We start from the raw sequence: 15,292 nt of genomic DNA on the forward strand, positions 1-15,292 counted from the left end.
GGAAGTAACAATGACTCTGCACATTTACATTAATTCATTAAACTTTGATTTCTAGTTTTTTTTTTTTTTTCGGCTGTGCCAGTTCTTAGTTGCGGCGGGCGTGTGGGATCTAGTTGCCTGACCAGGGATCGAACCCAGGCCCCCTGCATTGGGAGCAGGGTCCTAACCGCTGCGCCACCGGGGACGTCCCTGCTATCTAGTTCTACCTGCAGTTTACAGATGAGGAAACTGGGCATCTGCCCTGCTTGAAGGCATCTGCCTGAGGTCACCAGCCTGTAAGAGCTGCCCTGAGATCTGGACATAGGTTCATTCCAGGATGGACCTTCCTTACTTTCCACACTAACCTTCAGGGCAGAAAAAGACTCCAGCTCCAGCTGGGGCCAGAACCCAGTGTTACCTGACGGCTCTACAAACGCAGTGCTGAATGGATACATACGTTCTTGCAAGAAGGAAAATATTTCAGTTTCTATCACCCGAGCACATTCACGTGTGCTGCGCGTAAGCCTCGCAGCACTTGACTACGAGAGAACCCAAGCTTACTCGGGGAGCCAACAGAGTCTCCCCTTCCCACCTCCAAGCAGCAGCAACAATACACTGAATCTAGAAGACAGAAATGGGTAAAAGCCGTCTAAACCTATAACGTATCAATGACTCAACAGAAACAGGAGGAAAGGAAGAAGACATAAGAAGCACTTCTCCACTCCACCATCTTAAAATTTAGCTTCACTGATGCAGGTTCCAGTTTAGTTTGTGGGTCTGTGAAGCAGTGTGGCTCCTGGGAGCTCACGATCTAGTCACAATCTAGTGTAATACTCTACTGCAGTAGAGCTGGGGACATCAACACATTAACCTTGCAAAAGAGCCCAGAAAGTCTGCATAAAGAGGCTACTGTGAGATATTACTGAAAGTGAGGAAACACACATTTTTTTGGTTTCACTTGGAGTAAATATATAACTTTGATTTTTATTCACAAAACAAACAAAAAACAACAACTGAAGAACTCATAAAATAGAACCTTTCCAAATAATAAGAATCACCAATAGATCATCAACTTTCAGGTTTCATACAGAATTTTTGCACCAAAGTATATATTTTTCCATATTGTAAAACCTGTCGCTATTTGTAGCTTTTTAACAATTTAACTCTAGTACCTTAAAATATTCAAACAAAACAATACTCCCACCTAGTGGATAAAGAAAAAAGTCTGGCTTATTTCAGGTTGAACAGTAAGTACCACCATAAAAAAGGAACAAAAACTACAATGAATTTAAAATAAGTTTATTCTGTTAACATCCTCAAAATACCCCCCTGAAAAAAAGTAAACTACAAAACAGCGCACGCCGCACCCTTATAGGAATGGATGGGTAATACACTCTACAAAACAATCTCTGGAATCATGTGTAAATGTTACTCTGAATCTCATTTGTTGTCATCAATTTCTTCAGTATCTCTGTGCTCTGGGGAATATTCTGGAAGGAGAGAAAAAAGGCGTTCATATAGTGAGGCTGAGCATTCAGTCAGGAGCAGAGAAGGGCGCCGAACGTGACAGGCCCCGCCCCTCACCTCCTCGCTCAGCAGACGCGACATCGAGCGTGTGCCCCCGCCCCCCGCCCGAAGCTCTACCGGGACCTCAGGCCCCCCGGGAGCCTCAGGCCCTCAGACAGGCACGACTCTCTGCTTGGCCCCCCGAGCTCACGCCGTCTGCACCCCAACACCACGCTCCCCACCGCTCTCCTCAAACGCACCCTGAACTTGCCAACTTCGTGCTCGTGCCGCCTCCCTCTGCACGCTCCTCCCCCGGGACTCACCCACCCTTCCAGTCCAGCTGCAGGGCCACCCTCCCCGTGGGGCCTCTCCTCGGCTCGGCCTCGCCCCCATCCCCCCGCCCGGGCTGGCACCTGGCACGGCGGCCGCCTGCGCCACCTGCGGGCTGTGGACCGCCCAGCACCGCGGGGTCCACGCGGCAGGCGCGCAAGAGAATGCCATTTTGTTGACCAAATACCACTCTGAGGAGGACAGAAGCGATGACCTAAGCCAGGACGACTGTATCTGGCCGCTAAGAAAACAGCACCCTTCAAAGAGCCCCTTCAAAAAAGTTAATTAAATTTCCTCTCCAAAGAATATTTTTGGGCCCTGGAAGCTGACTTAAACCCCCCAAGGCAGATGACCTGCAAGTCTGAGAATGAGTGCATTTGCTCCTGGAGCACTGTGCCCTCGGCACCGACCGCACGAGCAGAACCCGCCCGGCCCTCCCGCTGAGGCCTCCGGCTCCCCTCTGCTATATGCGCCCCGCGGGGCTAACTGGCCGCACAGCAACCCTGCTACAAAAGACTGAACAACTGGCCGACATTCTGGGTCTCTCTGCTGACACAGGACTCTCTCTAAGTCACTTAAGTCTTGGCCCTCACGATGGCGTGTGCCGGGTGACGAGAGCAGACCTGGAGTCTTAACACGGGGGGGTCGCGGCGACTACGCACATCGACTGGACAGAAAACACGGTGACGAAACTTAGGGGAAGTGCGAAATAGGAGAGGATAAAGCCAGCTCGTGTACTACACTGGAAGACGGTATAACACACCAGTCCCCAAATCCTTCGGTGATGTGAAGGTGCAGAGTGGAGTGCACATTTCCCATACTACTTAGAACGTCCACCAGTGGACATGTGACAACAGGCCAAGAACAAACAGTGCAGAAAAGGCTTCACAAGGCAGGTAAGGAGGCTCAGGTCACACATATGCATCCCAGGCTTGGAAACTGATACCTCTATGAATGAAGGAAGAAATTTTGGTGAAAAAGAAAAGGTGCAATGCTGAAAGAAGAGACAAATCAACAAGCCTATATATATCTGTATGTATGTGTGTGTGTGTGTGTGTGCGCACGTGCATGCACATATATGTATACGTGTTTGTGCATACACATGTATGCTCACATGTATGTACAACTTGGAAGACAAGAGTTTAGGTACAACCCACAGAATCTGTTATTTGCACAGTACCACCATAAATCTACATACATTTTAAATGTATTCAAATATTTTGTATTTTGCAGTAAAATCATTCTAAATTTGTTATTCCTTTCTCATGTTTCACTATGTCCTTTTTAATGTCCCTCTTTTATTTTTCGTTATTTTATCTTTTATGGCAACTGCCTTTCAGACAATAAGTTATGTGATGAAAATTTCTGCAGTGAACATGCTTGCGGCCACGACGTCTGTGGCAAAGATGCTCCAGTGAAAGCGCCCAGAGGAGACACAACAGCCACGACCCCTGCTCTCAATGAAGTGGGAAGAGCCAATCGGTTAACTACAGACGCAAGCAGCACTATTAGTTACTATATCCTCGGAAGGAGATGCTAAATACAGACTAACTCAATTTGTCTGAAAGATTATCCCTGACTCTAGCTCATCTGAAAGATATACTTGAATTATACTAAGCTACAGTTTCACTCTTACTAATTCAACACCTGGTTGAGGGCCTTCTACACGTCATATTCAGGATGATCTGGGGACACCAAAAGGGAAAACGTTCCCAGGGAGTTGACAATCTAACTAATTTATGAGAGCTATGAAATGAGATGATGCCAACAGAACTTACAAGAAAAGCTGCCCTAATACTAATGGCCATTTTCTAGAATAAAACAAGGCTTCCAACTTGGAACAATGTTGTTATAAGCTCTTCCCTTTAAGGAAGAAGTTCTTAAACCAGGAGTCCACAGACTTTCAGCTAATCTCTTAGGGAGAGGATCAGAGTTCCTAACCTACCTGAAATTACTGGCAAAACTTTTCTATACATGTTCCCATATGTATTTTTCTGGGAAAGGAGCCCACAGATATATCCAGACTGGGAACAGGGAACAGATTTGTCTCATCTAGTCCATGCAAAATTAAGTGAATAAACATGACGATAATTTGATCCATACTGTGTTCAAAAATGCCTTCTCAAAAATTACACCTTCCAAATTAATTAGTTACAGAAACTTCTTGAATAGTGAAAACATCTTTCCACACAAACATCTGGGATTTAAAGCACTGATCTATCCTGACAAAACATGAACAAAACATTCTCCAAGTTACAGAAGTATACCTAGAAGAACATGTAACAATCAAATTCAAACTGCCAGATCAACACTTTTCTCTTTCTGTGGAGAAAAAAGGATCTCTACGTGCTGCTTGGGTTTCACACTGATACCATACATTTATGTTTGTTACTAAGTTCATTATAATAACTCAGCTATTAAGTCAATGAGAGAAAACCTTACCTTAACCAAACTTCTCAAGCTTCTGGAAGAAAGTACAGGCTTAAAAGCTTCAACTGTGATTAGGTCTAATTTCATCACATCAGTATAACATAAGTACAGAATTGCAGAGATTTTCCATACTTGACAATAACTCAGAACTATGAATATACAAGAAGAAAAACACTTAAGTTTTCTGTTATATGATTTTGAAATTAAATACCTCTAACTCATAAAGGCTGCTTTAAAAAATAGTCATCTCTGTTGCCTCTCTTAATCAAAGCATTTACTGACATTCTGAACCAATTATAATGCACATTTTCTTTCAAAGCCAATTTATTTTCGTAAGTTATCTCTTGCTTTTACAAATACGTTTATTTTGCATTTTCTGAACATACTACTGAGACACATCTGGGTTAGCTAAGACACAAGATTAAAATTTTGCTGACTACACTAAAGTAAATTAAATGTAAATAATATACAATGCATAATGTAAAATATTTAGCCATTTATTCTAGTAAACTTATCATTTAAATTTAAAAACCTTTTATTTATTAACAAATAACACTGAATTATATATTATAACATATTAGCCACTAAAAAGTGACAATCATAATTTGATATGATGTTAGGGTAGAACTGATAACAGGAATAAAAAATAAACTATTGAAGCAACTACCAAAATTCAATATCTGAAGCTTCTACTCTGACAATTAAAACATACTTTACCAACTTCTCATACACCAACAATTTACATCTAACACTGGCTTGCATGATGAGTTATCAAAGACCAAAAAGAAACGGCAACTCTGAAGCTAACAGTTAAGAACTCTGAGCTGCTCTCACACAACTGTGTGTCTGGAAAGTTTCAACACTCAAACCAAACAGAATATACCAGCAACTAGAGCAATCAGTGAGGACAAACAACAATACAATGGTATCAAGCATCATTAACAAACTACCTCAAAAAGATCCCTTCTAGTCCAACTATTAACTATGAATAAAGCAATAACAAGATAAAATGTGAATGTTATGCACTGTAATACCACCTGCTGCAGGAAGGTCATGTACGATATTTGGTTGTTCTAGCAGTGAACAGCAAGGAGGCTCTCTGAAATTCTGTGTTTTTAGGGCTTTCAGGAAAGGAGTATGAAGACTGCTGGTAGATTCTGAAGTTTTATAGTCAGTAACATGTCGACATGTAAGAATAGTTACTTGCATATTCTTCCTTGGACAAGAGCCAAAAACCTAGCACAAAATTGATTTCAAATTAAAATATATATATATAACTTCGTGACAGAACAGAAGCATCCCTCTAGTTGTTTATCTACACCATTCATATACACACACACACACACACACACACACACACACACACACACACGCACCTTGCAGGGGTGGAACTGTCCATGGAAAAACAAAACCCATGCTTTGCTGTGCCCTCACCTGGGTCTGATCTTTTTTTTTTTGCAGTACGCGGGCCTCTCACTGCCGTGGCCTCTCCCGCTGCGGAGCACAGGCTCCGGACGCGCAGGCTCAGCGGCCATGGCTCACGGGCCCAGCCGCTCCGCAGCATGTGGGATCCTCCTGGACCGGGGCACGAACCCGTGTCCCCTGCATCGGCAGAAGGACTCTCAACCGCTGCGCCACCAGGGAAGCCCCTGGGTCTGATCTTAATTCTGTCACTTTCTAGTTGGGTAACCTTCTCCAAGTTACCTTCCTCACCTGTGAACTAAGGACTGAGGGAGGTGTGATCTGGATTAAATGAAGTCAGGAACAAAGGAGGCAGGGCACCTGCTGTAACAGCCAGGGATGCCACGGCAGGTAAGGCAGTCGCTCAACTATGAGCAGCTGCTCCTTACGCCCTCTCCCGCCCTCCACAGACGCCTGCAAATTATTCTTTTCGGTTTGTTCCAGTTTGTTCTGTTTCTAAGATCACTGCTTGCAATCAGTGTTGAGAACAGTGTTACACTGAATAGAAGTGCATGAGAGTGACACCCATCCTCTACCGGAAAAAGTGACGTGATCAAGATCTCTTCTAACACAGGTATCTCTAAGAACGCTCCACTTAGACGAGTATTGTATCAGCAACAGGAAGTGATCCTTTCACTAATATAATAGGTTCAAGAACACTCCATTAAGGATGTTTCTAAGAACATCACTTGCAAGTTGCACTCATAACAGTGTTTTTATCAGTGCAAACGATTCTTAAATTCGCTTTTAAATTTATTTCAACTGTAGACTAAGTTTCAATCGCTCAAGACCTCAATGTCCACCTAAGTTGGTATTTCATGGATTTCCAGGGATGCTTCCAGCTTTTAAAATCTTTGGTGATGTAAGAAAAAAAAAAAAAAAGCAGCTATCTTTTAAGGAAAAAAAAAAAGAGTAGATTTTAGGTCATTGCACCTTGTTTGAAAATATTTTATGAAGAGAACAAAATGGCTACTTCAACTAGCAAAGGGAACTGAAGATTTTATATTATGTGCCGTAAGTGATTTATAGGGCTACTTTAATGATAGTGTAGCTTTATAAACAAACACAAAACTTAACACCACATACATCTGTCAGCAGATACGTCCCATTTAACATTACTCACAAGGCCTGATTTATCCTCCTCGCTAAGATACTTATCATCTGAAGCCACAATACTTGACAACTGTTGGACTGTGTGTGATTATCAGGATTATGCAGCTGACATGAACCAAACAGCAGAGGGACCCAAAGAGTATCCCCAGGGGAAAAAATACTGATTAAAAAATTGTTTTGGAAATGCATAATTCTACAGTTTTTCAAGTCTGAGAGAGAAAAGTTGTTCCATAGTACAAAAATAATAAAATGCCCTACATAAATTAACAATACAAATTAATATGGCAGTTTCCTACCCTTCTGAGATCTGGTAAAAGCTATGGACCCTCTCTCTAGAAAATACACATAGGTACACAGCATAAAATCACATATACAACCATAAGATTCACAGATCTTATTAGAAAATACCTCATTTAATAAAATGCATTGAATAACTTTTAATAAATGTTTCTAAGTATGCCAATCTGGTTTAAAGCAGGTGTACACCAAATTTTTATTTCTAATGAACTTAATTGTAATACCTACATTAAAATATGCCTAAGATTTAAGTTGCAATGTTGAAAAGACGTATATAAAAGGGCTATTTCATTTACAAATAACCTGCAACTACCAACTGGACTTCCCTGGTGGCACAGTGGTTAAGAACCTGCCTGCCGGTGCAGGAGGCACAGGTTCGAGCCCTGGTCCAAGAAGATCCCACCTGCCACGAAGCAACTAAGCCCGTGCGCCACAACTACTGAGCCTGTGCTCCAGAGCCCATGAGCCACAACTACTGAAGCCCGCGTGCCACAACTACTGAACCTGCGCTCTAGAACCTACAAGCCACAACTACTGAAGCCCGTGCACCTAGAGCCCGTGCTCTGCAACAGGAGGAGCCACTGCAATGAGAAGCCCGTGCACTGCAACGAAGAGGAGCCCCCGCTCGCCGCAACTAGAGAGAGTGCACACAGCAACGAAGACCCAAAGCAGCCAAAATTAAGTAAATAAATAATTAGAAAAAAATAATAACCTGCAACTACCAAAATTCATGATTATTCTCTAAAATTTCTAGCTAAGTTCTTCACTGAAAAATTTGTTTTAGTGGACACATACCATGTGCTCAATTTTCCCACAAAATGAAGCCTCAACTGATCCATTCTAATGCTACGAAAAATGGATGAAACCCCGGTGTGAGTGTCAGCTGAGCGCCAACCCCAGGAACCCAGTTTCCCACCTCCCGTCCCTGCGCTTCCAGGCAGCATCGTCAGCACGGCCCGTTTTCACCGGCGGCTGCAACCCTGCTCTATTTCGTGGGGGTAACTTGTTCCAATTATGTCTTATCTTTCTCTGACCAACGATCTTTAGCACATCGCTGATCACATTTGCCAAATGAGTTCTTTTATTCTTTATATTCTATAACAAACTCCTACTATGTTTCTAAGGGAAAAAGCAAATACTTAGCCCGCTTCAACATCTGACTACATAGGTGTAAGTGTAAAGATACTGAACCTTGATAAAGTAGCAACCCCAGAATCTCTCTTACCTTTTCCAGCCACTGATACTGCTGATCTTCAGCAACGTAGCAACTACACTGACAGAGCACAACCTGAAAATCAAAGCCCAAGTTTTCTGTCAGGTCAAATAAATGTTACACACACGCCACACTGTCATCATATACGTATCATGTGAACCCCAACATAACCTCTGGATAACACTTGTTTTGCTTAATCTGCTACTGCCTTACTTATTTTTCTTTAAAATTTAAGAATCGAGCCACTACTGGCAATTAGTACCAGAGAAAAGTGCACATTGACAGAGCAACTGTGAGGGCTGGCACGGGAGATCCTAAAGACACTATCAGTAAGTACTACCGGAGTCCTCTTTGTAAAACAAAGACGACACCAGGCCTGCCGCCCCTGGCGGGGGGCGGGGGGGGTGTTGGTGCCACACACCGTGAACTCAAAAAGTGTTACAGAAACATTAAGCGCTATCAGGACAGCAGCCCTGCAGCATCTCAGCCCAGCGGCACCCTAGGACACTGCTGATGCCTGGAAGGAGATATTACTCTAGAAACCATGTCCAGACCATGTGCTTGAAGTGAAAACATGCAATGCACAATGCTGTAAAAGGATGACATTCCTGATTTTTTTTTTTTTTTTTTTTTTTTTTTTTGCGGTACGCGGGCCTCTCACTGCTGTGGCCTCTCCCACTGCGGAGCACAGGCTCCGGACGCGCAGGCTCAGCGGCCATGGCTCACGGGCCCAGCCGCTCCGCGGCACGTGGGATCCTCCCGGACCGGGCCACGAACCCGTGTCCCCTGCATCGGCAGGCAGACTCTCAACCACTGCGCCACCAGGGAAGCCCGACATTCCTGATTATTAATGCTTGTGGAATGATGGCATCCATAAAAGTCAACTTTGTCTTCTATTGAAATATCGCCAGAAACACTAACACTTAATGACACAAGTGGGAAAAAATGAAACACAAGGACTTCCCTGGTGATCTGGCAGTTAAGACTCCACACTTGCAATTCGGGGGCACGGGTTCGATCCCTGGTTGGGCGGAACTAAGATCTCGCATGCAGTGTGGTGTGGCCAAAAAAAAAAAGCAGCAGCAGCACGAGAGGGAAAAAGGGGGCCCACGTATAGGGGGAAGAGAAAGACTAGATATGTAATTCGCTACACACAAAGATTCTGGATAGTCAAGAGACACCCAACCAATCAATGGTATAACTAAATGCAGTAACAGAAATTTCTACTGCTTGACCTCCATGATGTATTCTAGAGTGCAAACTTTCCACTAAGGATCAGATAGAGAACGTGCTTTGGGACTTCCCTGGTGGTCCAGTGGTTAAGACTTCGCCTTCCAACACAGAGTGTACAGGTTCGATCCCTGGTCAGGGAGCTAAGATCCCACATTCCTCGGGACCAAAAAACCAAAACATAAACCAGACGCAATATTGTAACAAATTCAACAAAGACTTTAAAAATGGTCCACATCAAAAAATCTTTAAAAAAAAAAAAAAAAAAGCCTAGTTTCCTTATTACTTATTTCCTATAAATACTGGATGTTTACAAAAATCCTTATGTAAACTTTAATAACTTTGGATACCGTATTACAAAAACCAACTATAAGTATTACAAAATCAAATTGTATAGTGTTCAAGCCTACATCCTAGTATTATGGAATTACTGACTTCTCGCATCGTCTGAATCCCCTCTCCCGGCCTCTGTTCAGGTGCTCGGCAGCTGTGGAGCGGCACCCTGTCAGACAAGCAGGTGGCGAGACAGACAGACATCACCTGCCTGGCCACCTGACCTGCCTGACCTGCCCCCCAAACCGCCCGGGACACTGCTTTCTCTCAATGAACCCAAGGACAGGGTTAGGACAAATGGTTCCAATGAAATCACTAGGCATCAGCTACAGAGTTATCTTTCATAACTTAAAAAATCAGGATGAATTAGGACTTCCCTGGCAGTCCAGTGGTTAAGACTCTGCACTTCCACCGCAGGGTGCACGGGTTTGATCCCTGGTCGGGGAACTAAGATTCCGAAAGCCGAGGGGAGAGGCCAAAAGAAAAAAAAAAAAAAAAAAAAAAAATCAGGATGAATCAGGTGAGGATGAAAGCTTGAGGTCAACAGAGTTGTATTTAGAATGCACGAAGCATCTGTGCTCAGCGTTGGCTGAATAGCGGGTGGGTATACAGCGACATAGCAGAAATCCCTGCTTCCGCAGCAAGTACACATTTTCCCATGTTTACCTTTGCCAGCTTAAATCATTCTCTGAAGGAGGGCGAAGTTTAAATATCTAATGTTTCTGGTTTGTTTCTAAAAAAGTTATTTCAGAATTTCCTCAGAAGTTTACCAACACGCCACATTAACATTTATATAAACAAAAAGGAGACAACATTGTTGACCAATTATGCTTCAATAAAAAAAGTTTTTTTAATTAAAAAAATTTTTTAATTTGTTTTTCGTTTTAAAAAATAAAAATAAAATAAAAAAACAAGAACCAGACAAAAAAGTGGTTACTACCACTGCCTACAGGCAGAATTCCTCAGCCCAAAAGGAGACATAAAGGAACATAGAATTCAAAGGAACACTACATAAATGATGCCTAAGTAACCCCACTTAAACATACAAGTCAGGCCCCACATACCGAGGGATTCGATTTTAGGTGATAAAACACACAAAAAGCCTCTGTGGGGGACAGGTGTGTCGTGTCCACTGTCCTACACCATTCATTCCAGAGTTTAGCACAACCAACTTCTTCCCAGACTCCTGAATTCATGATGAATGATGACAAAAATGCTGTGAAAAACAGTTTGCATAAGTTAGTGTTTGGTTCCGCGAGTTGCATTTTCTATTCAATAAAAAAGATATTCAAGTTACTTGAGAATCTTAGAGCTGAAAGAGCCATTAAGACCATCAACCTTATGCACACCATCATTTGCAGAAAAACCCACTGAGGCCTCAAGAAGTTAAAGGCCACACCCTGAGTACAGGTGGTACTGGAGCCAGGAATCGAGAAGACAGGTTTGCTGACAGACTTCACCAGATTCACACTGTAACACCCCTGTGGAAAATCTCAGGCCAGGAGAACATCACGTAAATGAGTCAGCAGTTACTTACCATGTACTGCTCTACAAGCACTACGGGTACCTTACAGGGCAAGGAATCTTCACTGGGGTTCCCCAAGGCTCTCCTCCAAGCCCGTGAACCCCCTAAAACGATACAGGTTTGTGTACTTGTGTGTGTGTGCACGCTGTTCTAGCTGCACTCTGCACCGTTCTGGCTTTAACCTATCAAATGAATTCATGTATGTGAAGATCTTAGAAACCAAGTACTGAGAAATGTAGCAATTATCATTGTCATTTTTAGAGTGCTCCATACGTTTTTAAAGGAGTTGGTTATAACTCAAAAACATACAAGGAGCACTGTGACAAGGGGGCCCTGTTGCACATGCCACCGCTGCCCTTCCAGTCTGGCCACGACAGGCCCAGTAAGCCTAAGGCAAACCTGTATACTGAAAACAGTGTTTCCTTGACTTCTTAAGTTCCCAAAGCCAGTATTTCCTCTAAATCTCATTTTTCACGCTTATCAAAAAGACAGTGCCGCATGAGCAGGGATAGAATTCACCCAGATACAAAGTTACTCTGCTACCACTTTTTCTTAAAAAGTTAACAGACATTTGAAATCTTTTATGGTGGAAATAAATAAGTAACTTCAGCTTTTGCTCTTTCAACAAAATGTGTACTCTAATGCACTTGCACTTACCTACTGCATTATTTCCTATAGCAATTATAAACTTGGAGCAAGGATATTTTTCTAGCAGAGAAACTTCCAAAGTTGTTTTTGTTTGTCTTCCAAGGAGCCGCACCTCCCTAACACAAGAAATGAAAGACGAAACGAGAGCAATTTAAAGGTAATCAGTACTATACTACGACAAAAAGGCTACTATAAGTATGATTTTGTGTTAAGTAAAATGCAAACTTTAATTTTATAAAGAACATAATTATAATCCTAAGGAAACAATGGATTCAGGCGACGATAACTAACAGGTAAAAACCGCCTGCTGCAAAGTTCCTGGAGGACACTGTGCAAGAGGGACCCGGCTGTCCAGCCGGCCCACTGATCAGTCCATCCCAGCATCGCTAAAAGTGGACAACTGGGCACAGTGTGCACTAAGAAACTGCAAATGCCACCTCCGAGGCATCTGTGCCAGCAAAATACTGACCAAGCCTCTTAGAAGGAACTTCCCTTTACAGGAAGTGCAGGTGGTGGACACACATCTGCATAACTGACACCAAGAGGAAGCAATCAGGCAAATCCAGAGCATGGGACATCCTGCAGGACAATCAGTCTCTCAGCCAGGGCGAAAAAGGAAGGGGACTGCTCCAAACGAAAGGAAGCTCAAAAGAGGAAACATCTAAATATAAGGTGCGGGCCTGGCCAGGATTTTGATTTCCAGAAGCCCCACTGTAAAATGTCACGTCTGAGACAGCTGCATAAATCTGACCATGGACTGGCTATTAAACGGTATCCAAAAAGTATTATTAATTGTTATGGGGGATGACAGCATACGTAAGACAATGCCTATATCGTTGAGACGCATTCGGAAAACTGTAGCGGTGAAAGGCCACGGTGACTGGGACCCACCTAGGGGGTGGAGGAAGATAAAATAAATGTAGCAAAATCTTCATAACCGTTGAACTTAGGGGACTGGATGGGCTTAAAGTGTCACTTTACTATTTTCTCCAGTGTCTGTGTGTTTGGAAATAATCCATTTTTTAAAAAAGACATATCCATCTGCTACTAACACGTAATGCTAACTGAGGTGTGCAGCGGAGAAGAAAGTTCTAAAAGACCTGTCTTATGTCCATGAACCAAAGACACGACAAACCTGGGGCGGGAAGGCAGCCCTGCAGCGCTGGAAAACCTAACAAGCCCGCAGGAAACCACCTGCATCAAAGTTAAAGGAAGCCTTTAAAGACGCGAGGATCCGACGGCTCCACGGAGCCTGCAGCAGGCCCCGCGAGCCGCCTCCACCCGGCACGCCCAGAGCTGTCTGGACCCCCTGTGCTTCCGGAGGACTGATGCCGAGCGCGGAGCAGCCGCGACCCCTGGGCCTGCGCGTCTGCTCCTGCTCCCGCAGGGCCGGGTCTACGACGGCACGCCCAAAACCTCACCTCTTCCGCGCCAGTTGATGCCGGACCTCCTCGTCTTCGGGCGTCTCCCTCCTCCCCTCCTCTTCCTCCTCCTCCTCGTCCTCCGTCCCGGCTCGGCACGGCGCCCTCACCACCTCCCCGAAGAACGTAGCCGCCATAGCCGCCCTCACACCCTCCCGGATGAACTGCGGCTCCACTGCACGACGCATGCGCCCCGCGCAAGCGCCCCTGAGCACCTCCACACACCGCCCCCTCCCACTGGGCACCACCCCCGCGCGTGCGTCCCGGTCCTTGCGGCGGCGCAAGCGCGGAGCGTTTTTTCTTCAGCCGCCTGAGCTCGGCGGGGTCACCGAGAGATCGGATGACTGCAGGCTAGAGAGGCGAGAACCGAGAGGCGAGCCGGGGGGCGGGGCCTCCCGTCGGGCAGGTAACGGGCAGAGGAGGGGCTCGGCCGCCCCAGCCCCTTTGTAGCGCTCCGGGAAGAGACCGGCCAGGTTACCTTTCCTTCGTTCAACCCGTTTCCGTTTTCTTCTCCGTTAGGAGTGACTGGGTGAGCTTTGGTTTATTAAGCACCCGGCTTCAAACCGCGACCGCCCCAGGTAGGTGCCAGCCCGGCGCGTCCTAGGGACAGTGGACAGAAGGCGGATGGAAGGGCAGGAAGAAATACAGTGCTTCGCGGTGTTGTAAAAATAAGCCTTTACTCTGGCAATAGGAAGTCACATTTCAAAAGCTGATGCTTGTCAAGCTGATCTGAAAGACTTCATGAGAATGCAAAAATAGTTGCTTCTTTTTTAAAACTTGGCCATTTCTAACCCAAAGTTTGTTTTCGTTTTAAATAGCTTGTCATTAATAAGCAAAGGATGTAATTTTTGAGTTGGTTCTCTTCTTTCAAATTGAGACAAAGATAACGGAGCACTAATCCAAGCGGGAGAGAAAAGGGACACTATACCATAGTTTAAATGAAAATACCCAGTATTGCAACGGAAGATTTAGTTGTGCTGAAACTAGAGGGCATTGCTTACATTCTGGAACCCTATCAATAAATAGTAACAAAGTTAAGTGCTAATTTGGGGTCGGGGGAGCCTCCTGAGATTAAAAAAAAAATCTCAGAAATCTGTTGCTAGAAACATCTTGTTTAAAGAAGTGAAACAAGCCTTTCCATAAAATCAGTATTTAGCAATTTTACACATTACTGCAAAATAATATATTGAGTTTTGAAGAAATTTGAACATTTAAGTATAAACAATAAGACCAAATTACTATCCAGTTAGAGCTTAGGAAACTTTGGGTATAGCTAGCAAGCTAGAATATACAAGATTACCAGTGTAATATTTTAAAACTGCATTAACACTCCTGGGTTACTTGGTTTTATAGAATGATTGAATTGCAGAGTAAGTTTGGGCATCACTTAGTCCTTTTGTTGAATAAAGTAGCTTCATTTTTACCAGTAAGGTCCTAAATTTGATTTCAATTACATTATGAAAAAATCACTTGTGGAAAGCTGATTAAAATTATAAATAGGGTAATGATAGTACATTTAGCCGTGATTAAAATTCTGCATACATTTCAGAGAGAGAGAGTTTTACAAGAATGTTAAATTTTAAACAAATGCTTATTTCATGCAATTACAATAAATTTAGGCCAAACACTTAAAAAAAGGCACGTATATGTTCAAATTAAATACTCAACCAGAAAAGGGATTCCACTATGAAAGAAGGCTGATGATACAGTCTCAAGTACTGACAGAAATTAACCCCACCACAGTAAGTTATAATTTCAAAATGAAATCTTCATGACACTGAAACTGTCAAAAAACTTTGCATAAAA

At 43.7% G+C, this 15,292-nt stretch overlaps 1 protein-coding gene across 2 annotated transcripts; it reads right to left on the reverse strand.

Annotated features, from left to right (window-relative positions):
- Positions 1-1,262: 1,262 nt before the first annotated feature.
- PSMG1 (proteasome assembly chaperone 1) lies at positions 1,263-13,752 on the reverse strand. 2 transcript variants are annotated; one of them, XM_059065289.2, is made up of 7 exons: positions 13,487-13,752; positions 12,075-12,181; positions 10,957-11,108; positions 8,342-8,404; positions 5,283-5,481; positions 4,258-4,394; positions 1,263-1,469 (listed from the first exon to the last, which is right to left on the reverse strand). In XM_059065289.2, exons 1-7 carry the CDS (start codon positions 13,672-13,674, stop codon positions 1,395-1,397), a joined length of 921 nt encoding a protein of 306 aa, XP_058921272.1. In that variant the 5' UTR covers positions 13,675-13,752; the 3' UTR covers positions 1,263-1,394. The 2 variants fall into 2 exon arrangements, with proteins under 2 accessions (XP_058921272.1, XP_058921274.1); XM_059065291.2 differs by lacking the exon at positions 12,075-12,181 and having other exon boundaries at positions 13,487-13,670.
- Positions 13,753-15,292: the final 1,540 nt, after the last annotated feature.

Source organism: Kogia breviceps, chromosome 5 (genome assembly GCF_026419965.1).
Source record: "Kogia breviceps isolate mKogBre1 chromosome 5, mKogBre1 haplotype 1, whole genome shotgun sequence".
NCBI lineage: Eukaryota > Metazoa > Chordata > Mammalia > Artiodactyla > Physeteridae > Kogia > Kogia breviceps.